At 48.2% G+C, this 26,121-nt stretch overlaps 2 protein-coding genes across 2 annotated transcripts; both read left to right on the top strand.

Annotated features, from left to right (window-relative positions):
- Nucleotides 1–1,732: 1,732 nt before the first annotated feature.
- LOC119723249 lies at nucleotides 1,733–3,261 on the top strand. The gene is made up of 2 exons (XM_038193814.1): nucleotides 1,733–1,916; nucleotides 2,193–3,261. Exon 2 carries the CDS (start codon nucleotides 2,320–2,322, stop codon nucleotides 3,259–3,261), a length of 942 nt encoding a protein of 313 aa, XP_038049742.1. The 5' UTR covers nucleotides 1,733–1,916; nucleotides 2,193–2,319.
- Nucleotides 3,262–3,266: 5 nt separating this feature from the next.
- LOC119723248 lies at nucleotides 3,267–8,060 on the top strand. The gene has a single exon (XM_038193813.1). It carries the CDS (start codon nucleotides 3,558–3,560, stop codon nucleotides 8,058–8,060), a length of 4,503 nt encoding a protein of 1,500 aa, XP_038049741.1. The 5' UTR covers nucleotides 3,267–3,557.
- Nucleotides 8,061–26,121: the final 18,061 nt, after the last annotated feature.

The raw sequence follows: 26,121 nt of genomic DNA, 5'->3' as shown, positions 1-26,121 counted from the left end.
CGCTATCCACCAAGGTATAGTTTGTCAAAATCCATCTATGTTAAGGTACCTTTAGACCGCGACTCATGAGAGCCATGTCGGCTGGCGCTGACAGCCCTTGCTATGGGACTTACTGCACAAAAACGAAACTTGGGGCATCATGCACCTACGTCTGAGGCTCACTCCAAAAGTTTCAAGTCTGAAGCCTTGCAAATTTGTCGGCGTGTTGGCCTATTCATCCGCTATCCACCAAGGTATAGTTTGTCAAAATCCATCCATGTTAAGGTACCTGTAACTGCTGGTGAGTTATTCCAAGCTTGCCACATGGTGGCGCTCTCCACAACTCATGAGGGCGCTCTTCATTGCTACCACAGATTCATGGTCCTTATTGATGACACATGTCTGTGTCCTAAATTTTGACTCGTATTTTGACTCGGTATAATTCGATCATCCTTCCACCCCAGGACCCGAGGACAGAGGTAAAGAAAGATTGATTATTAGAGAACTTAATATTATTGCAGTTTTTGTGCTACATAAGTGGGATTTGGGTAAATTTAAGGCTAGATTTTCATTACATTATTTGCATAAGATAATTATCGCTAAGTGCACTTTCACTGTTAAGTTGACCTTTGACCTTACACTTTCGAGGGGTTATTGCTACTATTTTTGATGCACATTTTAGATTAGTGATTTTCTTTTATTTTAAGATACCTTGTATTCTAATTAGAGTTAGTTTTGTTTTTGCTTTGTTGCAGTTTTTACGTGAACTCTGCAATCGCACAGTCATATTTGGTAATAAACAAGCCAGGAATATACAGTGTTGAACTTGAAACAGTGTTGTTAACTACAACCGCCACAGTACCCTTAGACCGCGACTCATGAGAGCCATGTCGGCTGGCGCTGACAGCCCTTGCTATGGGATTTACTGCACAAAAACGAAACTGGGGGCATCATGCACCTACGTCTGGGCTCACTCCAAAAGTTTCATGTCTGAAGCCTTGCAAATGTGTCGGCTGGTTGGCCTATTCATCCGCTATCCACGAAGGTATAGTTTGTCAAAATCCATCCATGTTGAGGTACCTTTAGACCGCGACTCATGAGAGCCATGTCGGCTGGCGCTGACAGCCCTTGCTATGGGACTTACTGCACAAAAACGAAACTGGGGGCATCATGCACCTACGTCTGGGGCTCACTCCAAAAGTTTCAAGTCTGAAGCCTTGCAAATTTGTCGGATTGTTGGCCTATTCATCCGCTATCCACCAAGGTATAGTTTGTCAAAATCCATCCATGTTAAGGTACCTTTAGACCTCGACTCATGAGAGCCATGTCGGCTGGCGCTGACAGCTGACATGGCCCTTGCTATGTGACTCACTGCACAAAAACGAAACTGGGGGCATCATGCACCTACGTCTGGGGCTCACTCCAAAAGTTTCGAGTCTGAAGCCTTGCAAATTTGTCGGCTTGTTGGCCTATTCATCCGCTATCCACCAAGGTATAGTTTGTCAAAATCCATCTATGTTAAGGTACCTTTAGACCGCGACTCATGAGAGCCATGTCGGCTGGCGCTGACAGCCCTTGCTATGGGACTTACTGCACAAAAACGAAACTTGGGGCATCATGCACCTACGTCTGAGGCTCACTCCAAAAGTTTCAAGTCTGAAGCCTTGCAAATTTGTCGGCGTGTTGGCCTATTCATCCGCTATCCACCAAGGTATAGTTTGTCAAAATCCATCCATGTTAAGGTACCTGTAACTGCTGGTGAGTTATTCCAAGCTTGCCACATGGTGGCGCTCTCCACAACTCATGAGGGCGCTCTTCATTGCTACCACAGATTCATGGTCCTTATTGATGACACATGTCTGTGTCCTAAATTTTTGACTCGTATTTTGACTCGGTATAATTCGATCATCCTTCCACCCCAGGACCCGAGGACAGAGGTAAAGAAAGATTGATTATTAGAGAACTTAATATTATTGCAGTTTTTGTGCTACATAAGTGGGATTTGGGTAAATTTAAGGCTAGATTTTCATTACATTATTTGCATTAGATAATTATCGCTAAGTGCACTTTCACTGTTAAGTTGACCTTTGACCTTACACTTTCGAGGGGTTATTGCTACTATTTTTGATGCACATTTTAGATTAGTGATTTTCCTTTATTTTAAGATACCTTGTATTCTAATTAGAGTTAGTTTTGTTTTTGCTTTGTTGCAGTTTTTACGTGAACTCTGCAATCGCCACAGTCATATTTGGTAATAAACAAGCCAGGAATATACAGTGTTGAACTTGAAACAGTGTTGTTAACTACAACCGCCACAGTAAAAACTCTTCTTGGGATAAGATGTCAGACACGGATGATATACAGCTTGGTGATTCGGCTTCAGTTCTCAGCCATGGCAGTCGCAGTTCGAGAGCCAGCTCAAGACACTCGAACACAGAGCTGCTTCGTATAACAGAGGAGCAGAAGAGAGCAGAGCTTACTGCTCGGTCTGCAGCTATCAATGAAGCACATGAGTTGGAGATATCAAGACGAACATTAGAAATGGAAAATCAACGACTCATGCAGCAGATAGAGATGTCACGACTGGAACTTCAAAGACGAGCGAATCAGCTGAGACTCCAGACAGAGATTAATGTGAGCAGCGCAAGACTTGAAGTTTTGGACAAGTTTGATGGTGAGTCCCCTCAGCAGTTGAATGATGTAAATGACCTCCCCCCAATAATTGATGGGCCATTTACCGAGGCAGAAGCTGAGAACGCACCAAACGATAGTCCACAACATCGTGCTCGCAAACTAGAACATGGGACTTTGAATACCTTTCGAGACACACAGAATGATGGTGACAATTTCCCTAAAACCCCACCCCCTATGTCTACTCCACCTACTGGAATGTCGGATTCATCTGACGCAGTTCTCCCCCCACATACCAGTGATGTACCCCGCAACGATGTGGCAAGTGCCATCACAGCACTGGCAGATGTGCTCACACACCGGGAGGAGAAATTGCCTAAGAAAGAACCAGAAATCTTCAAAGGCAGTGTATTCGACTTCCCCGTGTGGATGAATTCCTTTTCCGTCCTGGTAGAGCAGCGCTACACATCACCAATCGACCGCCTATACTATTTAGGCAGATACACGTCTGGTGAGGCCCGAGAGTGTATCAAAGGACTTCTCGCCTTGAACAGTGAGAACGCATACCAGAAAGCGAAGAAACTCCTGACTGAGCGGTACGGTAACAAGATGCTAGCTGCAAGCACCTATCGTGAGAAAATAAGCAAATAGCCGACCGTGAAGCAAGACGATGGAAAAGGACTGCGTAATCTCTCAGATTTCCTTTTCCAGTGCGAAACAGCCATGTCAACTCTGAGCCAGTTAAAGGTTCTTGACGACCCAGCCGAGCACAAGAAAATTATAGAGAAGCTACCGAGGCAGGTGCAGGGTCGTTGGCTTCGTTTTGTCGACCAGTGCATGTATGGCCAGAAGGATGCAGAGGAAGGTGACTACCCGCCCTTTGCCGAGCTGTGCAAATTCATCGCAAAGGAGGCTCGCATTGCCTGTAGCCCCTTTCACCAAAACCGATGGACGAGAAGAGGGAATTGACAAAATTTGTCAAACCTACCAAGTCGGGAACAGCCACGACATTTGCCTCAAAGGCAGATGAGCTCACAACGAAGAAGAAGACTAGCCCCCTAAAGGGCAACACCCCCCCTTCACCCAATGCAAACAAGGCATCAACATGTCCCCTCTGCAAGAGCCAACATCAACTCGATTCCTGTAGCAGTTTTGCAGCCATGAGCCTTAGTGAAAGGCATGACCTCATCAAGAAGAGCGGCCTTTGCTTTGGATGCCTCAAATGGGGTCACAGAAGTCGCGAGTGTCGCCACAAGAAGCAGTGTGCAGTCTGTGGGCGCTCCCACCCTACTTTGCTGCACGACTTCTCCAAGTCCACTCCAGATGTGCAGACCAAAGATGACACCGATGACAAAGAAGTGGTTGTTGTTCAATCTACCACACATCGAGTGCAGACACTTGACGTCGGAGAAAATTGCTCACACACTCTCATCGTTCCCGTCGTCGTTCATCACATCAAAGAACCCTCTGCGAAGGTGATAGTATACGCCCTATTAGATGAACATTCCGATTCTTGCTTCGTCTCAGATTGGACACTAGAAAGGCTCGGAATCGATGGAGAGGCAGTCCAGCTGAGTCTGTCTACAATATTAGCGAAGGGCACTATATCATCCAGAAAGGTGCATGGCCTAACTGTCAAGGGATTGTCCGAGGACACCGAGATACAATTACCAGGCGCCTACTCCAGAGAATCTATCAATGCAAACCGTGAGCAGATTCCGAAGTTGGACACCGTGAAGGAGTGGCCTCACTTGAAACGAGTCGCCAACCTGCTACCTCCCTACCTGAGTGAAACCGAGATCGGACTTTTGATTGGCTGCAATGCAACTCGCGCAATCAAGCCGAGAGATGTCGTCCATGGAGAGGAAGATGCCCCATATGCAGTCAGAACAGCCCTTGGATGGGGAGTGATAGGAATGATGCGTCATGACAACGGTGGCAACAATGTTTGCAGAATTTCGAATGCATCAAAGGAGCAACAAGGCCACTTCGCCTTTCGCACCCAGGTGAAAGAAGTCAGCCCCCTCCAAGTCACAAAAATGTTCGAGATGGACTTCATCGGGAAAGACACCGAAGAAATGGTTTCCCACGATGACCGAAAGTTCATGCAGAAGATGAAGGATGGCATCCACAGACGTGATGATGGCCACTTTGAGATGCCCCTCCCACTCAAAACAGATGTCCAGCTCCCCAACAACAAGCCAGTAGCTCTGAAGAGGCTCAACAAGCAAAAAATGAAGATGTTGAGCAACCAAAAATATCGAGATGATTACAAGACCTTCATGGAAAACATCATCGAAAAGGGCTACGCAGAGAAGGTTCCGGACGAGGAACTTGACCTGGACAACAAGGCCGTATGGTACATACCTCATCACGGGGTATACCATCCCAAGAAACCAAACAAGATCAGAGTCGTCTTCGACTGCAGTGCTGAATACGAGGGTGAAGTGTTGAATCGACACCTACTGCAGGGACCCGATATGACCAACAATCTTGTTGGGGTTCTTTGCCGATTTCGGAAGGACCACGTCGCCTTCACCTGTGACATCGAAGGCATGTTTCATCAAGTTGGCGTCAACGTGGAAGATCGCAACTACCTGAGATTCTTGTGGTGGCCAGGAGGTGACATGAACCAGTCCCCAAATGAATATCGAATGACGGTTCACTTGTTCGGCGCTACCTCTTCCCCAGCTTGTGCAAATTTTGCACTGAAGTGTGCTGCTGATGCGTACGAAGATAGTTGTGGGACGGCGGCAGCCGACTTCATACGGAAGGACTTCTACGTCGATGATGGACTAAAGTCAGTCCCAACTTCCGATGAAGCCCTGAAGTTGATAGAAGACAGCAGACGGCTGTGTCAGAAGAGTGGATTTCACCTTCATAAGTTCATCTCCAATGACAAGGTGGTTGTGAATTCCATACCTCTCAGTGAACGAGCCAAGGATGTTCAGAACGTTGACGTGTTCTCAGAAGGCCTTCCCATCGAGCGTACTCTAGGTGTACAGTGGTGTGTTGAATCCGATGCTTTCCAGTTCAGAGTCCACTTCAACGACAAACCACCCACTCGTCGCGGCATCATGTCGAGCGTCAGCTCCATATTTGATCCACTTGGTCTGGTAGCACCAGTCCTGCTTGTTGGAAAACGCATTCTCCAAACCTTGTGTCGTGATGGGTATGCATGGGACGACCCAATCTCAGAGGAAATCAGATCAGAGTGGGAGAAATGGAGGAACGACATCCTGCAATTGGCAACACTGAATATCCCACGATGCTACAAGCCTGAGAAGTTTGATGTCATCAAGTCAGCAGAACTGCATCACTTCTCCGATGCCAGTACCGAAGGCTATGGTCAGTGTAGCTACTTGCGACTGATAGACGACAAAGGAAATGTATGTACAACTCTGGTCATGGGAAAGTCCAGAGTAACTCCTTCGAAGCCAGTTACCATCCCTCGACTGGAACTTACAGCAGCCGTCATCTCGGTGAAAGTCAGTACTTTCCTCATGAAGGAACTAGAGTATAGCGATGTGACTCAGTTCTACTACACTGATAGCAGAGTCGTACTCGGGTATATTGCCAATGACAGCAAGAGGTTCCACATATTCGTCGCCAACCGCGTGCAGAAGATCAGAGATCACACCACACCTGAAGATTGGCGACATGTTGACACTAAAACTAACCCAGCAGATGCAGCTTCCCGAGGTCTTTCTGCCGAGTCGCTCATCAAGAGCAAACTCTGGTGGAGTGGTCCAGGTTTCCTGCAAGAAAGAGAAACCCCTCCACCTGACACTGAGTACGTGGAGCCAAGTTCAAACGACCCAGAGGTGAAGAAGGCATCTGCATTCAATGTCCAAACCGAGGCCTCCAACTACCCGAGCATGCTTGAAAGATTCCAGTCCTACTCAAACTGGTTTCGCCTGAAACGTGCAGTAGCATTGTGCCAACGCTACATGAAGAAGCTTAGAGATCGCTGCTTCAAAACAGCTACTACTGCACCTGATGCCAACACCCCCCTCACTGTAGACGAACTCCAGCATGCAGAACGACTGATACTGAGGCTAACTCAAGAGGAAGCATTTCCAAAGGAAATTCGAGCCCTCAGCAAACCCGATGGTCTTCCTAATGGCGAGCAGCAAGGCCCAGGAAACCCCCTGAACAAGAGCAGTCCTCTGTATATGCTTGACCCAGTCATAGATGAAACGAAGCTGTTGAGAGTCGGTGGACGCATCAAGCAAGCCAAAGCACCTAAAGAGATCAAGCATCCCATCTTGCTTCCACGTCATGGCCACGTGACTGACCTGGTGATTGAACACTACCATGTTCAGAGTTGTCACTTAGGCCGTGGCATGACACTGAATAGCATTCGCCAAGCTGGCTTTTGGATTCTGGGGGCAAGATCAGCTGTTACCAGCCATATTTGGAAGTGCGTGACCTGCCGCAAACTCAGACGTGCTCCCTGTGAGCAGAAGATGGCAGAACTACCCAAGGACAGATTGGATCCATCCGCACCCTTCACCTATAGCGCTGTAGACTACTTTGGTCCCTTCATGATTAAAGAAGGACGAAAGGAGCTAAAAAGATGGGGGGTCATCTTCACCTGTATGGCATCCCGCGCAGTCCATATCGAGACAGCTAATTCGCTGAACACCGACTCCTTCTTGAATGCCTACCGCAGATTCACATGTAGAAGGGGTCCAGTGAGACAACTCCGCTCCGATAGAGGCACAAACTTCATCGGTGGAAAGAATGAACTGGACGCTGCCCTAGCCGAGATGGATCAACCCAAGATTTCTCAAGAGCTGCTAAAGGACAGTTGTGATTGGGTGACATTCAATATGAACGTTCCCACAGCCAGTCACATGGGAGGCACTTGGGAAAGGCTCATCCGTTCAATCAGACAGGCGCTCTCAACATTGCTGCAGAAACATGGGCAACAACTGGATGATGAGCTCTTGAGGACCCTCATGACCGAGACTGAAGCAATTGTGAACAGCCGACCTCTCACCTACGTTGACATGGTGGCCCCAGATTCAGAAGAGCCCCTCACGCCAAGCCAACTGCTAACGCTGAAAAGCAAGGTAGTTCTCCCTCCGCCAGGAGTCTTCATCCAACAAGATCTTTATTGCCGACGCCGATGGCGCAGAGTCCAGTACCTTGCCAACCAGTTCTGGTCACGTTGGAAGACTGAGTATTTGTCGACCCTACAAGAGCGGAAGAAGTGGCAGAAGGCTCAGCAGAATCTGGAGATAGGCAACATTGTCATGATGGTCGACGACCCCACTCCCCGATGCCAGTGGCAACTCGCTCGCGTGGTTGAGACGTACCCAAGCTCAGACGGTCACATCAGGAAGGTCAAGCTCCAAACTGGTCGATCTGTCTTCGAGAGGCCTATCCATAAGGTTGTACTACTGTTGGACCAGGGACGCCCCGACGAGGAGCCAAATGCCTGAACTTGAGCCGATACATGAACTGTACTTAAAGGAGCCACGTAGTGTTCACATTCTCAGTAGTATAGTAGTTACTATTTCCAGTTTTGCGCCTTTAGTCAAGTTTAATGTTAAAATTGTTAATGTTGTTAAGTAATTTGAAAGGTCAAATTAGGGGAGCCATGTAACTGCTGGTGAGTTATTCCAAGCTTGCCACATGGTGGCGCTCTCCACAACTCATGAGGGCGCTCTTCATTGCTACCACAGATTCATGGTCCTTATTGATGACACATGTCTGTGTCCTAAATTTTTGACTCGTATTTTGACTCGGTATAATTCGATCATCCTTCCACCCCAGGACCCGAGGACAGAGGTAAAGAAAGATTGATTATTAGAGAACTTAATATTATTGCAGTTTTTGTGCTACATAAGTGGGATTTGGGTAAATTTAAGGCTAGATTTTCATTACATTATTTGCATTAGATAATTATCGCTAAGTGCACTTTCACTGTTAAGTTGACCTTTGACCTTACACTTTCGAGGGGTTATTGCTACTATTTTTGATGCACATTTTAGATTAGTGATTTTCCTTTATTTTAAGATACCTTGTATTCTAATTAGAGTTAGTTTTGTTTTTGCTTTGTTGCAGTTTTTACGTAAACTCTGCAATCGCCACAGTCATATTTGGTAATAAACAAGCCAGGAATATACAGTGTTGAACTTGAAACAGTGTTGTTAACTACAACCGCCACAGTACCCTTAGACCGCGACTCATGAGAGCCATGTCGGCTGGCGCTGACAGCCCTTGCTATGGGATTTACTGCACAAAAACGAAACTGGGGGCATCATGCACCTACGTCTGGGGCTCACTCCAAAAGTTTCATGTCTGAAGCCTTGCAAATTTGTCGGCTTGTTGGCCTATTCATCCGCTATCCACCAAGGTATAGTTTGTCAAAATCCATCCATGTTGAGGTACCTTTAGACCGCGACTCATGAGAGCCATGTCGGCTGGCGCTGACAGCCCTTGCTATGGGACTTACTGCACAAAAACGAAACTGGGGGCATCATGCACCTACGTCTGGGGCTCACTCCAAAAGTTTCAAGTCTGAAGCCTTGCAAATGTGTCGGCTTGTTGGCCTATTTATCCGCTATCCACCAAGGTATAGTTTGTGAAAATCCATCCATGATAAGATACCTTTAGACCGCGACTCATGAGAGCCATGTCGGCTTGCGCTGACAGCCCTTGCTATGGGACTTACTGCACAAAAACGAAACTTGGGGCATCATGCACCTACGTCTGAGGCTCACTCCAAAAGTTTCATGTCTGAAGCCTTGCAAATTTCTCGGCTTGTTGGCCTATTTATGCACTATCCACCAAGGTATAGTTTGTCAAAATCCATCTATGTTAAGGTACCTTTAGACCGCGACTCATGAGAGCCATGTCGGCTGGCGCTGACAGCCCATGCTATGGGACTTACTGCACAAAAACGAAACTGGGGGCATCATGCACCTACGTCTGGGGCTCACTCCAAAAGTTTCAAGTCTGAAGCCTTGCAAATTTGTCGGCTTGTTGGCCTATTCATCCGCTATCTACCAAGGTATAGTTTGGCAAATTCCATCCATGTTAAGGTACCTTTAGACCGCGACTCATGAGAGCCATGTCGGCTGGCGCTGACAGCCCTTGCTATGGGATTTACTGCACAAAAACGAAACTGGGGGCATCATGCACCTACGTCTGGGGCTCACTCCAAAAGTTTCATGTCTGAAGCCTTGCAAATTTGTCGGCTTGTTGGCCTATTCATTCGCTATCCACCAAGGTATAGTTTGTCAAAATCCATCCATGTTGAGGTACCTTTAGACCGCGACTCATGAGAGCCATGTCGGCTGGCGCTGACAGCCCTTGCTATGGGACTTACTGCACAAAAACGAAACTGGGGGCATCATGCACCTACGTCTGGGGCTCACTCCAAAAGTTTCAAGTCTGAAGCCTTGCAAATGTGTCGGCTTGTTGGCCTATTCATCCGCTATCCACCAAGGTATAGTTTGTGAAAATCCATCCATGATAAGATACCTTTAGACCGCGACTCATGAGAGCCATGTCGGCTTGCGCTGACAGCCCTTGCTATGGGACTTACTGCACAAAAACGAAACTTGGGGCATCATGCACCTACGTCTGAGGCTCACTCCAAAAGTTTTATGTCTGAAGCCTTGCAAATTTGTCGGCTTGTTGGCCTATTTATGCGCTATCCACCAAGGTATAGTTTGTCAAAATCCATCCATGTTGAGGTACCTTTAGACCGCGACTCGTGAGAGCCATGTCGGCTGGCGCTGACAGCCCTTGCTATGGGACTTACTGCACAAAAACGAAACTGGGGGCATCATGCACCTACGTCTGGGGCTCACTCCAAAAGTTTCAAGTCTGAAGCCTTGCAAATTTGTCGGCTTGTTGCCCCAATCATCCGCTATCCACCAAGGTATAGTTTGTCAAAATCCATCCATGTTAAGGTACCTTTAGACCGCGACTCATGAGAGCCATGTCGGCTGGCGATGACAGCCCTTGCTATGGGACTTACTGCACAAAAACGAAACTGGGGGCATCATGCACCTACGTCTGAAGCTCACTTCAAAAGTTTCAAGTCTGAAGCCTTGCAAATTTGTCGGATTGTTGGCCTATTCATCCGCTATCCACCAAGGTATAGTTTGTCAAAATCCATCCATGTTAAGGTACCTTTAGACCGCGACTCATGAGAGCCATGTCGGCTGGCGCTGACAGCTGACATGGCCCTTGCTATGGGACTCACTGCACAAAAACGAAACTGGGGGCATCATGCACCTACGTCTGAGGCTCACTCCAAAAGTTTCATGTCTGAAGCCTTGCAAATTTGTCGGCGTGTTGGCCTATTCATCCGCTATCCACCAAGGTATAGTTTGTCAAAATCCATCTATGTTAAGGTACCTTTAGACCGCGACACATGAGAGCCATGTCGGCTGGCGCTGACAGCCCTTGCTATGGGACTTACTGCACAAAAACGAAACTGGGGGCATCATGCACCTACGTCTGTGGCTCACTCCAAAAGTTTCGAGTCTGAAGCCTTGCAATTTTGTCGGCTTGTTGGCCTATTCATCCGCTATCCACCAAGGTATAGTTTGTCAAAATCCATCCATGTTAAGGTACCTTTAGACCGCGACTCATGAGAGCCATGTCGGCTGGCGCTGACAGCCCTTGCTATGGGACTTACTGCACAAAAACGAAACTGGGGGCATCATGCACCTACGTCTAGGGCTCACTCCAAAAGTTTCAAGTCTGAAGCCTTGCAAATTTGTTGGATTCTTGGCCTATTCATCCGCTTTCCACCAAGGTATAGTTTGTCAAAATCCATCCATGTTAAGGTACCTTTAGACCGCGACTCATGAGAGCCATGTCGGCTGGCGCTGACAGCCCTTGCTATGGGACTTACTGCACAAAAACCAAACTGAGGGCATCATGCACCTACGTCTGGGGCTCACTCCAAAAGTTTCAAGTCTGAAGCCTTGCAAATTTGTCGGCTTGTTGGCCTATTCATCCGCTATCCACCAAGGTATAGTTTGTCAAAATCCATCCATGTTAAGGTACCTTTAGACCGCGACTCATGAGAGCCATGTCGGCTGGCGCTGACAGCCCTTGCTATGGGACTTACTGCACAAAAACGAAACTGGGGGCATCATGCATCTACGTCTGGGGCTCACTCCAAAAGTTTCAAATCTCAAGCCTTGCAAACTTGTTGGCTTGTTGGCCTATTTATGCGCTATCCACCAAGGTATAGTTTGTCAAAATCCATCCATGTTAAGGTACTTTTAGACCGCGACTCATGAAAGCCATGTCGGCTGGCGCTGACAGCCCTTGCTATGGGATTTACTGCACAAAAACGAAACTGGGGGCATCATGCACCTACGTCTGGGGCTCACTCCAAAAGTTTCATGTCTGAAGCCTTGCAAATGTATCGGCTTGTTGGCCTATTCATCCGCTAACCACCAAGGTATAGTTTGTCAAAATCCATCCATGTTGAGGTACCTTTAGACCGCGACTCATGAGAGCCATGTCGGCTGGCGCTGACAGCCCTTGCTATGGGATTTACTGCACAAAAACGAAACTGGGGGCATCATGCACCTACGTCTGGGGCTCACTCCAAAAGTTTCATGTCTGAAGCCTTGCAAATGTGTCGGCTTGTTGGCCTATTCATCCGCTATCCACGAAGGTATAGTTTGTCAAAATCCATCCATGTTGAGGTACCTTTAGACCGCGACTCATGAGAGCCATGTCGGCTGGCGCTGACAGCCCTTGCTATGGGACTTACTGCACAAAAACGAAACTGGGGGCATCATGCACCTACGTCTGGGGCTCACTCCAAAAGTTTCAAGTCTGAAGCCTTGCAAATGTGTCGGCTTGTTGGCCTATTCATCCGCTATCCACCAAGGTATAGTTTGTGAAAATCCATCCATGATAAGATACCTTTAGACCGCGACTCATGAGAGCCATGTCGGCTTGCGCTGACAGCCCTTGCTATGGGACTTACTGCACAAAAACGAAACTGGGGGCATCATGCACCTACGTCTGAAGCTCACTTCAAAAGTTTAAAGTCTGAAGCCTTGCAAATTTGTCGGATATTTGGCCTATTCATCCGCTATCCACCAAGGTATAGTTTGTCAAAATCCATCCATGTTAAGGTACCTTTAGACCTCGACTCATGAGAGCCATGTCGGCTGGCGCTGACAGCTGACATGGCCCTTGCTATGTGACTCACTGCACAAAAACGAAGCTGGGGGCATCATGCACCTACGTCTGGGGCTCACTCCAAAAGTTTCGAGTCTGAAGCCTTGCAAATTTGTCGGCTTGTTGGCCTATTCATCCGCTATCCACCAAGGTATAGTTTGTCAAAATCCATCTATGTTAAGGTACCTTTAGACCGCGACTCATGAGAGCCATGTCGGCTGGCGCTGACAGCCCTTGCTATGGGACTTACTGCACAAAAACGAAACTGGGGGCATCATGCACCTACGTCTGAGGCTCACTCCAAAAGTTTCAAGTCTGAAGCCTTGCAAATTTGTCGGCGTGTTGGCCTATTCATCCGCTATCCACCAAGGTATAGTTTGTCAAAATCCATCCATGTTAAGGTACCCTTAGACCGCGACTCATGAGAGCCATGTCGGCTGGCGCTGACAGCCCTTGCTATGGGATTTACTGCACAAAAACGAAACTGGGGGCATCATGCACCTACGTCTGGGGCTCACTCCAAAAGTTTCATGTCTGAAGCCTTGCAAATGTGTCGGCTTGTTGGCCTATTCATCCGCTATCCACCAAGGTATAGTTTGTCAAAATCCATCCATGTTGAGGTACCTTTAGACCGCGACTCATGAGAGCCATGTCGGCTGGCGCTGACAGCCCTTGCTATGGGACTTACTGCACAAAAACGAAACTGGGGGCATCATGCACCTACGTCTGGGGCTCACTCCAAAAGTTTCAAGTCTGAAGCCTTGCAAATTTGTCGGCTTGTTGGCCTATTCATCCGCTATCCACCAAGGTATAGTTTGTGATAATCCATCCATGATAAGATACCTTTAGACCGCGACTCATGAGAGCCATGTCGGCTTGCGCTGACAGCCCTTGCTATGGGACTTACTGCACAAAAACGAAACTGGGGGCATCATGCACCTACGTCTGAAGCTCACTTCAAAAGTTTCAAGTCTGAAGCCTTGCAAATTTGTCGGATTGTTGGCCTATTCATCCGCTATCCACCAAGGTATAGTTTGTCAAAATCCATCCATGCTAAGGTACCTTTAGACCGCGACTCATGAGCGCCATGTCGGCTGGCGCTGACAGCTGACATGGCCCTTGCTATGGGACTCACTGCACAAAAAACGAAACTGGGGGCATCATGCACCTACGTCTGGGGCTCACTCCAAAAGTTTCAAATCTGAAGCCTTGCAAATTTGTCGGCTTGTTGGCCTATTCATCCGCTATCCACCAAGGTATAGTTTGTCAAAATCCATCCATGTTAAGGTACCTTTAGACCGCGACTCATGAGAGCCATGTCGGCTGGCGCTGACAGCCCTTGCTATGGGACTTACTGCACAAAAACGAAACTGGGGGCATCATGCACCTACGTCTGAGGCTCACTCCAAAAGTTTCATGTCTGAAGCCTTGCAAATTTGTCGGCGTGTTGGCCTATTCATCCGGTATCCACCAAGGTATAGTTTGTCAAAATCCATCTATGTTAAGGTACCTTTAGACCGCGACACATGAGAGCCATGTCGGCTGGCGCTGACAGCCCTTGCTAAGGGACTTACTGCACAAAAACGAAACTGGGGGCATCATGCACCTACGTCTGAGGCTCACTCCAAAAGTTTCATGTCTGAAGCCTTGCAAATTTGTCGGCGTGTTGGCCTATTTATGCGCTATCCACCAAGGTATAGTTTGTCAAAATCCATCCATGTTAAGGTACCTTTAGACCGCGACTCATGAGAGCCATGTCGGCTGGCGCTGACAGCCCTTGCTATGGGACTTACTGCACAAAAACGAAACTGGGGGCATCATGCACCTACGTCTAGGGCTCACTCCAAAAGTTTCAAGTCTGAAGCCTTGCAAATTTGTTGGATTCTTGGCCTATTCATCCGCTTTCCACCAAGGTATAGTTTGTCAAAATCCATCCATGTTAAGGTACCTTTAGACCGCGACTCATGAGAGCCATGTCGGCTGGCGCTGACAGCCCTTGCTATGGTACTTACTGCACAAAAACCAAACTGAGGGCATCATGCACCTACGTCTGGAGCTCACTCCAAAAGTTTCAAGTCTGAAGCCTTGCAAATTTGTCGGCTTGTTGGCCTATTCATCCGCTATCCACCAAGGTATAGTTTGTCAAAATCCATCCATGTTAAGGTACCTTTAGACCGCGACTCATGAGAGCCATGTCGGCTGGCGCTGACAGCCCTTGCTATGGGACTTACTGCACAAAAACGAAACTGGGGGCATCATGCATCTACGTCTGGGGCTCACTCCAAAAGTTTCAAATCTCAAGCCTTGCAAACTTGTTGGCTTGTTGGCCTATTTATGCGCTATCCACCAAGGTATAGTTTGTCAAAATCCATCCATGTTAAGGTACTTTTAGACCGCGACTCATGAAAGCCATGTCGGCTGGCGCTGACAGCCCTTGCTATGGGATTTACTGCACAAAAACGAAACTGGGGGCATCATGCACCTACGTCTGGGGCTCACTCCAAAAGATTCATGTCTGAAGCCTTGCAAATGTATCGGCTTGTTGGCCTATTCATCCGCTAACCACCAAGGTATAGTTTGTCAAAATCCATCCATGTTGAGGTACCTTTAGACCGCGACTCATGAGAGCCATGTCGGCTGGCGCTGACAGCCCTTGCTATGGGATTTACTGCACAAAAACGAAACTGGGGGCATCATGCACCTACGTCTGGGGCTCACTTCAAAAGTTTCATGTCTGAAGCCTTGCAAATGTGTCGGCTTGTTGGCCTATTCATCCGCTATCCACGAAGGTATAGTTTGTCAAAATCCATCCATGTTGAGGTACCTTTAGACCGCGACTCATGAGAGCCATGTCGGCTGGCGCTGACAGCCCTTGCTATGGGACTTACTGCACAAAAACGAAACTGGGGGCATCATGCACCTACGTCTGGGGCTCACTCAAAAAGTTTCAAGTCTGAAGCCTTGCAAATGTGTCGGCTTGTTGGCCTATTCATCCGCTATCCACCAAGGTATAGTTTGTGAAAATCCATCTATGATAAGATACCTTTAGACCGCTACTCATGAGAGCCATGTCGGCTTGCGCTGACAGCCCTTGCTATGGGACTTACTGCACAAAAACGAAACTGGGGGCATCATGCACCTACGTCTGAAGCTCACTTCAAAAGTTTCAAGTCTGAAGCCTTGCAAATTTGTCGGATTGTTGGCCTATTCATCCGCTATCCACCAAGGTATAGTTTGTCAAAATCCATCCATGTTAAGGTACCTTTAGACCTCGACTCATGAGAGCCATGTCGGCTGGCGCTGACAGCTGACATGGCCCTTGCTATGTGACTCACTGCACAAAAACGAAGCTGGGGGCATCATGCACCTACGTCTGGGGCTCACTCCAAAAGTTTCGAGTCTGAAGCCTTGCAAATTTGTCGGCTTGTTGGCCTATTCATCCGCTATCCACCAAGGTATAGTTTGTCAAAATCCATCTATGTTAAGGTACCTTTAGACCGCGACTCATGAGAGCCATGTCGGCTGGCGCTGACAGCCCTTGCTATGGGACTTACTGCACAAAAACGAAACTTGGGGCATCATGCACCTACGTCTGAGGCTCACTCCAAAAGTTTCGAGTCTGAAGCCTTGCAAATTTGTCGGCGTGTTGGCCTATTCATCCGCTATCCACCAAGGTATAGTTTGTCAAAATCCATCCATGTTAAGGTACCCTTAGACCGCGACTCATGAGAGCCATGTCGGCTGGCGCTGACAGCCCTTGCTATGGGATTTACTGCACAAAAACGAAACTGGGGGCATCATGCACCTACGTCTGTTGCTCACTCCAAAAGTTTCATGTCTGAAGCCTTGCAAATGTGTCGGCTTGTTGGCCTATTCATCCGCTATCCACCAAGGTATAGTTTGTCAAAATCCATCCATGTTGAGGTACCTTTAGACCGCGACTCATGAGAGCCATGTCGGCTGGCGCTGACAGCCCTTGCTATGGGACTTACTGCACAAAAACGAAACTGGGGGCATCATGCACCTACGTCTGGGGCTCACTCCAAAAGTTCCAAGTCTGAAGCCTTGCAAATGTGTCGGCTTGTTGGCCTATTCATCCGCTATCCACCAAGGTATAGTTTGTGAAAATCCATCCATGATAAGATACCTTTAGACCGCGACTCATGAGAGCCATGTCGGCTTGCGCTGACAGCCCTTGCTATGGGACTTACTGCACAAAAACGAAACTTGGGGCATCATGCACCTACGTCTGAGGCTCACTCCAAAAGTTTCATGTCTGAAGCCATGCAAATTTGTCGGCTTGTTGGCCTATTTATGCACTATCCACCAAGGTATAGTTTGACAAAATCCATCTATGTTAAGGTACCTTTAGACCGCGACTCATGAGAGCCATGTCGGCTGGCGCTGACAGCCCATGCTATGGGACTTACTGCACAAAAACGAAACTGGGGGCATCATGCACCTACGTCTGGGGCTCACTCCAAAAGTTTCAAGTCTGAAGCCTTGCAAATTTGTCGGCTTGTTGGCCTATTCATCCGCTATCTACCAAGGTATAGTTTGGCAAATTCCATCCATGTTAAGGTACCTTTAGACCGCGACTCATGAGAGCCATGTCGGCTGGCGCTGACAGCCGTTGCTATGGGATTTACTGCACAAAACGAAACTGGGGGCATCATGCACCTACGTCTGGGGCTCACTCCAAAAGTTTCATGTCTGAAGCCTTGCAAATTTGTCGACTTGTTGGCCTATTCATTCGCTATCCACCAAGGTATAGTTTGTCAAAATCCATCCATGTTGAGGTACCTTTAGACCGCGACTCATGAGAGCCATGTCGGCTGGCGCTGACAGCCCTTGCTATGGGACTTACTGCACAAAAACGAAACTGGGGGCATCATGCACCTACGTCTGGGGCTCACTCCAAAAGTTTCAAGTCTGAAGCCTTGCAAATGTGTCGGCTTGTTGGCCTATTCATCCGCTATCCACCAAGGTATAGTTTGTGAAAATCCATCCATGATAAGATACCTTTAGACCGCGACTCATGAGAGCCATGTCGGCTTGCGCTGACAGCCCTTGCTATGGGACTTACTGCACAAAAACGAAACTTGGGGCATCATGCACCTACGTCTGAGGCTCACTCCAAAAGTTTCATGTCTGGAGCCTTGCAAATTTGTCGGGTTGTTGGCCTATTTATGCGCTATCCACCAAGGTATAGTTTGTCAAAATCCATCTATGTTAAGGTACCTTTAGACCGCGACTCATGAGAGCCATGTCGGCTGGCGCTGACAGCTGACATGGCCCTTGCTATGTGACTCACTGCACAAAAACGAAGCTGGGGGCATCATGCACCTACGTCTGGGGCTCACTCCAAAAGTTTCGAGTCTGAAGCCTTGCAAATTTGTCGGCTTGTTGGCCTATTCATCCGCTATCCACCAAGGTATAGTTTGTCAAAATCCATCTATGTTAAGGTACCTTTAGACCGCGACTCATGAGAGCCATGTCGGCTGGCGCTGACAGCCCTTGCTATGGGACTTACTGCACAAAAACGAAACTTGGGGCATCATGCACCTACGTCTGAGGCTCACTCCAAAAGTTTCGAGTCTGAAGCCTTGCAAATTTGTCGGCGTGTTGGCCTATTCATCCGCTATCCACCAAGGTATAGTTTGTCAAAATCCATCCATGTTAAGGTACCCTTAGACCGCGATTCATGAGAGCCATGTCGGCTGGCGCTGACAGCCCTTGCTATGGGATTTACTGCACAAAAACGAAACTGGGGCATCATGCACCTACGTCTGGGGCTCACTCCAAAAGTTTCATGTCTGAAGCCTTGCAAATGTGTCGGCTTGTTGGCCTATTCATCCGCTATCCACCAAGGTATAGTTTGTCAAAATCCATCCATGTTAAGGTACCTTTAGACCGCGACTCATGAGAGCCATGTCGGCTGGCGCTGACAGCCCTTGCTATGGGACTTACTGCACAAAAACGAAACTGGGGGCATCATGCACCTACGTCTGGGGCTCACTCCAAAAGTTCCAAGTCTGAAGCCTTGCAAATGTGTCGGCTTGTTGGCCTATTCATCCGCTATCCACCAAGGTATAGTTTGTGAAAATCCATCCATGATAAGATACCTTTAGACCGCGACACATGAGAGCCATGTCGGCTTGCGCTGACAGCCCTTGCTATGGGACTTACTGCACAAAAACGAAACTTGGGGCATCATGCACCTACGTCTGAGGCTCACTCCAAAGTTTCATGTCTGAAGCCTTGCAAATTTGTCGGCTTGTTGGCCTATTTATGCACTATCCACCAAGATATAGTTTGTCAAAATCCATCTATGTTAAGGTACCTTTAGACCGCGACTCATGAGAGCCATGTCGGCTGGCACTGACAGCCCATGCTATGGGACTTACTGCACAAAAACGAAACTGGGGGCATCATGCACCTACGTCTGGGGCTCACTCCAAAAGTTTCAAGTCTGAAGCCTTGCAAATTTGTCGGCTTGTTGGCCTATTCATCCGCTATCTACCAAGGTATAGTTTGGCAAATTCCATCCATGTTAAGGTACCTTTAGACCGGGACTCATGAGAGCCATGTCGGCTGGCGCTGACAGCCCTTGCTATGGGATTTACTGCACAAAAACGAAACTGGGGGCATCATGCACCTACGTCTGGGGCTCACTCCAAAAGTTTCATGTCTGAAGCCTTGCAAATTTGTCGACTTGTTGGCCTATTCATTCGCTATCCACCAAGGTATAGTTTGTCAAAATCCATCCATGTTGAGGTACCTTTAGACCGCGACTCATGAGAGCCATGTCGGCTGGCGCTGACAGCCCTTGCTATGGGACTTACTGCACAAAAACGAAACTGGGGGCATCATGCACCTACGTCTGGGGCTCACTCCAAAAGTTTCAAGTCTGAAGCCTTGCAAATGTGTCGGCTTGTTGGCCTATTCATCCGCTATCCACCAAGGTATAGTTTGTGAAAATCCATCCATGATAAGATACCTTTAGACCGCGACTCATGAGAGCCATGTCGGCTTGCGCTGACAGCCCTTGCTATGGGACTTACTGCACAAAAACGAAACTTGGGGCATCATGCACCTACGTCTGAGGCTCACTCCAAAAGTTTCATGTCTGAAGCCTTGCAAATTTGTCGGGTTGTTGGCCTATTTATGCGCTATCCACCAAGGTATAGTTTGTCAAAATCCATCTATGTTAAGGTACCTTTAGACCGCGACTCATGAGAGCCATGTCGGCTGGCGCTGACAGCCCATGCTATGGGACTTACTGCACAAAAACGAAACTGGGGGCATCATGCATCTACGTCTGGGGCTCACTCCAAAAGTTTCAAGTCTGAAGCCTTGCAAATTTGTCGGCTTGTTGGCCTATTCATCCGCTATCTACCAAGGTATAGTTTGTCAAATTCCATCCATGTTAAGGTACCTTTAGACCGCGACTCATGAGAGCCATGTCGGCTGGCGCTGACAGCCCTTGCTATGGGATTTACTGCACAAAAACGAAACTGGGGGCATCATGCACCTACGTCTGGGGCTCACTCCAAAAGTTTCATGTCTGAAGCCTTGCAAATTTGTCGACTTGTAGGCCTATTCATTCGCTATCCACCAAGGTATAGTTTGTCAAAATCCATCCATGTTGAGGTACCTTTAGACCGCGACTCATGAGAGCCATGTCGGCTGGCGCTGACAGCCCTTGCTATGGGACTTACTGCACAAAAACGAAACTGGGGGCATCATGCACCTACGTCTGGGGCTCACTCCAAAAGTTTCAAGTCTGAAGCCTTGCAAATTTGTCGGCTTGTTGCCCCAATCATCCGCTATCCACCAAGGTATAGTTTGTCAAAATCCATCCATGTTAAGGTACCTTTAGACCGCGACTCATGAGAGCCATGTCGGCTGGCGCTGACAGCCCTTGCTATGGGATTTACTGCACAAAAACGAAACTGGGGGCATCATGCACCTACGTCTGGGACTCACTCCAAAAGTTTCATGTCTGAAGCCTTGCAAATGTGTCGGCTTGTTGGCCTATTCATCCGCTATCCACCAAGGTATAGTTTGTCAAAATCCATCCATGTTGAGGTACCTTTAGACCTCGACTCATGAGAGCCATGTCGGCTGGCGCTGACAGCCCTTGCTATGGGACTTACTGCACAAAAACGAAACTGGGGGCATCATGCACCTACGTCTGGAGCTCACTCCAAAAGTTTCAAGTCTGAAGCCTTGCAAATTTGTCGGCTTGTTGGCCTATTCATCCGCTATCCACCAAGGTATAGTTTGTGAAAATCCATCCATGATAAGATACCTTTAGACCGCGACTCATGAGAGCCATGTCGGCTTGCGCTGACAGCCCTTGCTATGGGACTTACTGCACAAAAACGAAACTGGGGGCATCATGCACCTACGTCTGAAGCTCACTTCAAAAGTTTCAAGTCTGAAGCCTTGCAAATTTGTCGGATTGTGGCCTATTCATCCGCTATCCACCAAGGTATAGTTTGTCAAAATCCATCCATGTTAAGGTACCTTTAGACCGCGACTCATGAGAGCCATGTCGGCTGGCGCTGACAGCCCTTGCTATGGGACTTACTGCACAAAAACGAAACTGGGGGCATCATGCACCTACGTCTGTGGCTCACTCCAAAAGTTTCAAGTCTGAAGCCTTGCAATTTTGTCGGCTTGTTGGCCTATTCATCCGCTATCCACCAAGGTATAGTTTGTCAAAATCCATCCATGTTAAGGTACCTTTAGACCGCGACTCATGAGAGCCATGTCGGCTGGCGCTGACAGCCCTTGCTATGGGACTTACTGCACAAAAACGAAACTGGGGGCATCATGCACCTACGTCTAGGGCTCACTCCAAAAGTTTCAAGTCTGAAGCCTTGCAAATTTGTCGGATTCTTGGTTATTCATCCGCTATCCACCAAGGTATAGTTTGTCAAAATACATCCATGTTAAGGTACCTTTAGACCGCGACTCATGAGAGCCATGTCGGCTGGCGCTGACAGCCCTTGCTATGGGACTTACTGCACAAAAACGAAACTGGGGGCATCATGCACCTACGTCTGGGGCTCACTCAAAAGTTTCATGTCTGAAGCCTTGCAAATGTGTCGGCTTGTTGGCCTATTCATCCGCTATCCACCAAGGTATAGTTTGTCAAAATCCATCCATGTTGAGGTACCTTTAGACCGCGACTCATGAGAGCCATGTCGGCTGGCGCTGACAGCCCTTGCTATGGGACTTACTGCACAAAAACGAAACTGGGGGCATCATGCACCTACGTCTGGGGCTCACTCCAAAAGTTTCAAGTCTGAAGCCTTGCAAATTTGTCGGCTTGTTGGCCTATTCATCCGCTATCCACCAAGGTATAGTTTGTCAAAATCCATCCATGATAAGGTACCTTTAGACCGCGACTCATGAGAGCCATGTCGGCTGGCGCTGACAGCCCTTGCTATGGGACTTACTGCACAAAAACGAAACTGGGGGCATCATGCACCTACGTCTGAAGCTCACTTCAAAAGTTTCAGGTCTGAAGCCTTGCAAATTTGTCGGCTTGTTGGCCTATTCATCCGCTATCCACCAAGGTATAGTTTGTCAAAATCCATCCATGTTAAGGTACCTTTAGACCGCGACTCATGAGAGCCATGTCGGCTGGCGCTGACAGCTGACATGGCCCTTGTATGGGACTTACTGCACAAAAACGAAACTGGGGGCATCATGCACCTACGTCTGGGGCTCACTCCAAAAGTTTCAAGTCTGAAGCCTTGCAAATTTGTCGGCTTGTTGGCCTATTCATCCGCTATCCACCAAGGTATAGTTTGTCAAAATCCATCCATGTTAAGGTACCTTTAGACCGCGACTCATGAGAGCCATGTCGGCTGGCGCTGACAGCCCTTGCTATGGGACTTACTGCACAAAAACGAAACTGGGGGCATCATGCACCTACGTCTGGGGCTCACTCCAAAAGTTTCAAGTCTGAAGCCTTGCAAATTTGTCGGCTTGTTGGCCTATTCATCCGCTATCCACCAAGGTATAGTTTGTCAAAATCCATCTATGTTAAGGTACCTTTAGACCGCGACTCATGAGAGCCATGTCGGCTGGCGCTGACAGCCCTTGCTATGGACTTACTGCACAAAAACGAAACTGGGGGCATCATGCACCTACGTCTGGGGCTCACTCCAAAAGTTTCAAGTCTGAAGCCTTGCAATTTGTCGGCTTGTTGGCCTATTATCCGCTATCCACCAAGGTATAGTTTGTCAAAATCCATCTATGTTAAGGTACCTTTAGACCGCGACTCATGAGAGCCATGTCGGCTGGCGCTGACAGCCCTTGCTATGGGACTTACTGCACAAAAACGAAACTGGGGGCATCATGCACCTACGTCTGGGGCTCACTCCAAAAGTTTCAAGTCTCAAGCCTTGCAAATTTGTCGGCTTGTTGGCCTATTCATCCGCTATCCACCAAGGTATAGTTTGTCAAAATCCATCCATGTTAAGGTACCTTTAGACCGCGACTCATGAGAGCCATGTCGGCTGGCGCTGACAGCCCTTGCTATGGGACTTACTGCACAAAAACGAAACTGGGGGCATCATGCACCTACGTCTGGGCTCACTCCAAAAGTTTCAAGTCTGAAGCCTTGCAAATTTGTCGGCTTGTTGGCCTATTCATCCGCTATCCACCAAGGTATAGTTTGTCAAAATCCATCCATGTTAAGGTACCTTTAGAGCGACTCATGAGAGCCATGTCGGCTGGCGCTGACAGCCCTTGCTATGGGACTTACTGCACAAAAACGAAACTGGGGGCATCATGCACCTACGTCTGGGGCTCACTCCAAAAGTTTCAAGTCTGAAGCCTTGCAAATTTGTCGGCTTGTTGGCCTATTCATCCGCTATCCACCAAGGTATAGTTTGTCAAAATCCATCCATGTTAAGGTACCTTTAGACCGCGACTCATGAGAGCCATGTCGGCTGGCGCTGCTGACAGCCCTTGCTATGGGACTTACTGCACAAAAACGAAACTGGGGGCATCATGCACCTACGTCTGGGGCTCACTCCAAAAGTTTCAAGTCTGAAGCCTTGCAAATTTGTCGGCTTGTTGGCCTATTCATCCGCTATCCACCAAGGTATAGTTTGTCAAAATCCATCCATGTTAAGGTACCTTTAGACGCGACTCATGAGAGCCATGTCGGCTGGCGCTGACAGCCCTTGCTATGGGACTTACTGCACAAAAACGAAACTGGGGCATCATGCACCTACGTCTGGGGCTCACTCCAAAAGTTTCAAGTCTGAAGCCTTGCAAATTTGTTGGCTTGTTGGCCTATTTATCCGCTATCCACCAAGGTATAGTTTGTCAAAATCCATCCATGTTAAGGTACCTTTAGACCGCGACTCATGAGAGCCATGTCGGCTGGCGCTGACAGCCCTTGCTATGGGACTTACTGCACAAAAACGAAACTGGGGGCATCATGCACCTACGTCTGGGGCTCACTCCAAAAGTTTCAAATCTGAAGCCTTGCAAATTTGTTGGCTTGTTGGCCTATTTATCCGCTATCCACCAAGGTATAGTTTGTCAAAATCCATCCATGTTAAGGTACCTTTAGACCGCGACTCATGAGAGCCATGTCGGCTGGCGCTGACAGCCCTTGCTATGGGACTTACTGCACAAAAACGAAACTGGGGGCATCATGCACCTACGTCTGTGGCTCACTCCAAAAGTTTCAAGTCTGAAGCCTTGCAAATTTGTCGGCTTGTTGGCCTATTCATCCGCTATCCACCAAGGTATAGTTTGTCAAAATCCATCCATGTTAAGGTACCTTTAGACCGCGACTCATGAGAGCCATGTCGGCTGGCGCTGACAGCCCTTGCTATGGGACTTACTGCACAAAAACGAAACTGGGGGCATCATGCACCTACGTCTGGGGCTCACTCCAAAAGTTTCAAGTCTGAAGCCTTGCAAATTTGTCGGCTTGTTGGCCTATTCATCCGCTATCCACCAAGGTATAGTTTGTCAAAATCCATCCATGTTAAGGTACCTTTAGACCGCGACTCATGAGAGCCATGTCGGCTGGCGCTGACAGCCCTTGCTATGGGACTTACTGCACAAAAAAAAACTGGGGGCATCATGCACCTACGTCTGGGGCTCACTCCAAAAGTTTCAAGTCTGAAGCCTTGCAAATTTGTCGGCTTGTTGGCCTATTCATCCGCTATCCACCAAGGTATAGTTTGTCAAATTCCATCCATGTTAAGGTACCTTTAGACCGCGACTCATGAGAGCCATGTCGGCTGGCGCTGACAGCTGACAGCCCTTGCTATGGGACTTACTGCACAAAAACGAAACTGGGGGCATCATGCACCTACGTCTGGGGCTCACTCCAAAAGTTTCAAGTCTGAAGCCTTGCAAATTTGTCGGCTTGTTGGCCTATTCATCCGCTATCCACCAAGGTATAGTTTGTCAAAATCCATCCATGTTAAGGTACCTTTAGACCGCGACTCATGAGAGCCATGTCGGCTGGCGCTGACAGCCCTTGCTATGGGACTTACTGCACAAAAACGAAACTGGGGGCATCATGCACCTACGTCTGGGGCTCACTCCAAAAGTTTCAAGTCTGAAGCCTTGCAAATTTGTCGGCTTGTTGGCCTATTTATCCGCTATCCACCAGGTATAGTTTGTCAAAATCCATCCATGTTAAGGTACCTTTAGACCGCGACTCATGAGAGCCATGTCGGCTGGCGCTGACAGCCCTTGCTATGGGACTTACTGCACAAAAACGAAACTGGGGGCATCATGCACCTACGTCTGGGGCTCACTCCAAAAGTTTCAAGTCTGAAGCCTTGCAAATTTGTCGGCTTGTTGGCCTATTCATCCGCTATCCACCAAGGTATAGTTTGTCAAAATCCATCCATGTTAAGGTACCTTTAGACCGCGACTCATGAGAGCCATGTCGGCTGGCGCTGACAGCCCTTGCTATGGGACTTACTGCACAAAAACGAAACTGGGGCATCATGCACCTACGTCTGGGGCTCACTCCAAAAGTTTCAAGTCTGAAGCCTTGCAAATTTGTCGGCTTGTTGGCCTATTCATCCGCTATCCACCAAGGTATAGTTTTGTCAAAATCCCCATGTTAAGGTACCTTTAGACCGCGACTCATGAGAGCCATGTCGGCTGGCGCTGACAGCCCTTGCTATGGGACTTACTGCACAAAAACGAACTGGGGGCATCATGCACCTACGTCTGGGGCTCACTCCAAAAGTTTCAAGTCTGAAGCCTTGCAAATTTGTCGGCTTTGTTGGCCTATTCATCCGCTATCCACCAAGGTATAGTTTGTCAAAA

Source organism: Patiria miniata, unplaced genomic scaffold (assembly GCF_015706575.1).
Source record: "Patiria miniata isolate m_02_andy unplaced genomic scaffold, ASM1570657v1 HiC_scaffold_16, whole genome shotgun sequence".
Taxonomy (NCBI): Eukaryota; Metazoa; Echinodermata; class Asteroidea; order Valvatida; family Asterinidae; genus Patiria; species Patiria miniata.
The sequence above is the reverse complement of the archived record's forward strand: the minus strand, read 5'-3'. Positions and strand labels throughout refer to the sequence as shown.

Bases quoted from the DNA above. Each gene is read 5' to 3' on its own strand.
- LOC119723249 (XM_038193814.1), top strand. From the start codon at position 2,320: ATGTCAGACACGGATGATATACAGCTTGGTGATTCGGCTTCAGTTCTC.
- LOC119723248 (XM_038193813.1), top strand. From the start codon at position 3,558: ATGGACGAGAAGAGGGAATTGACAAAATTTGTCAAACCTACCAAGTCG.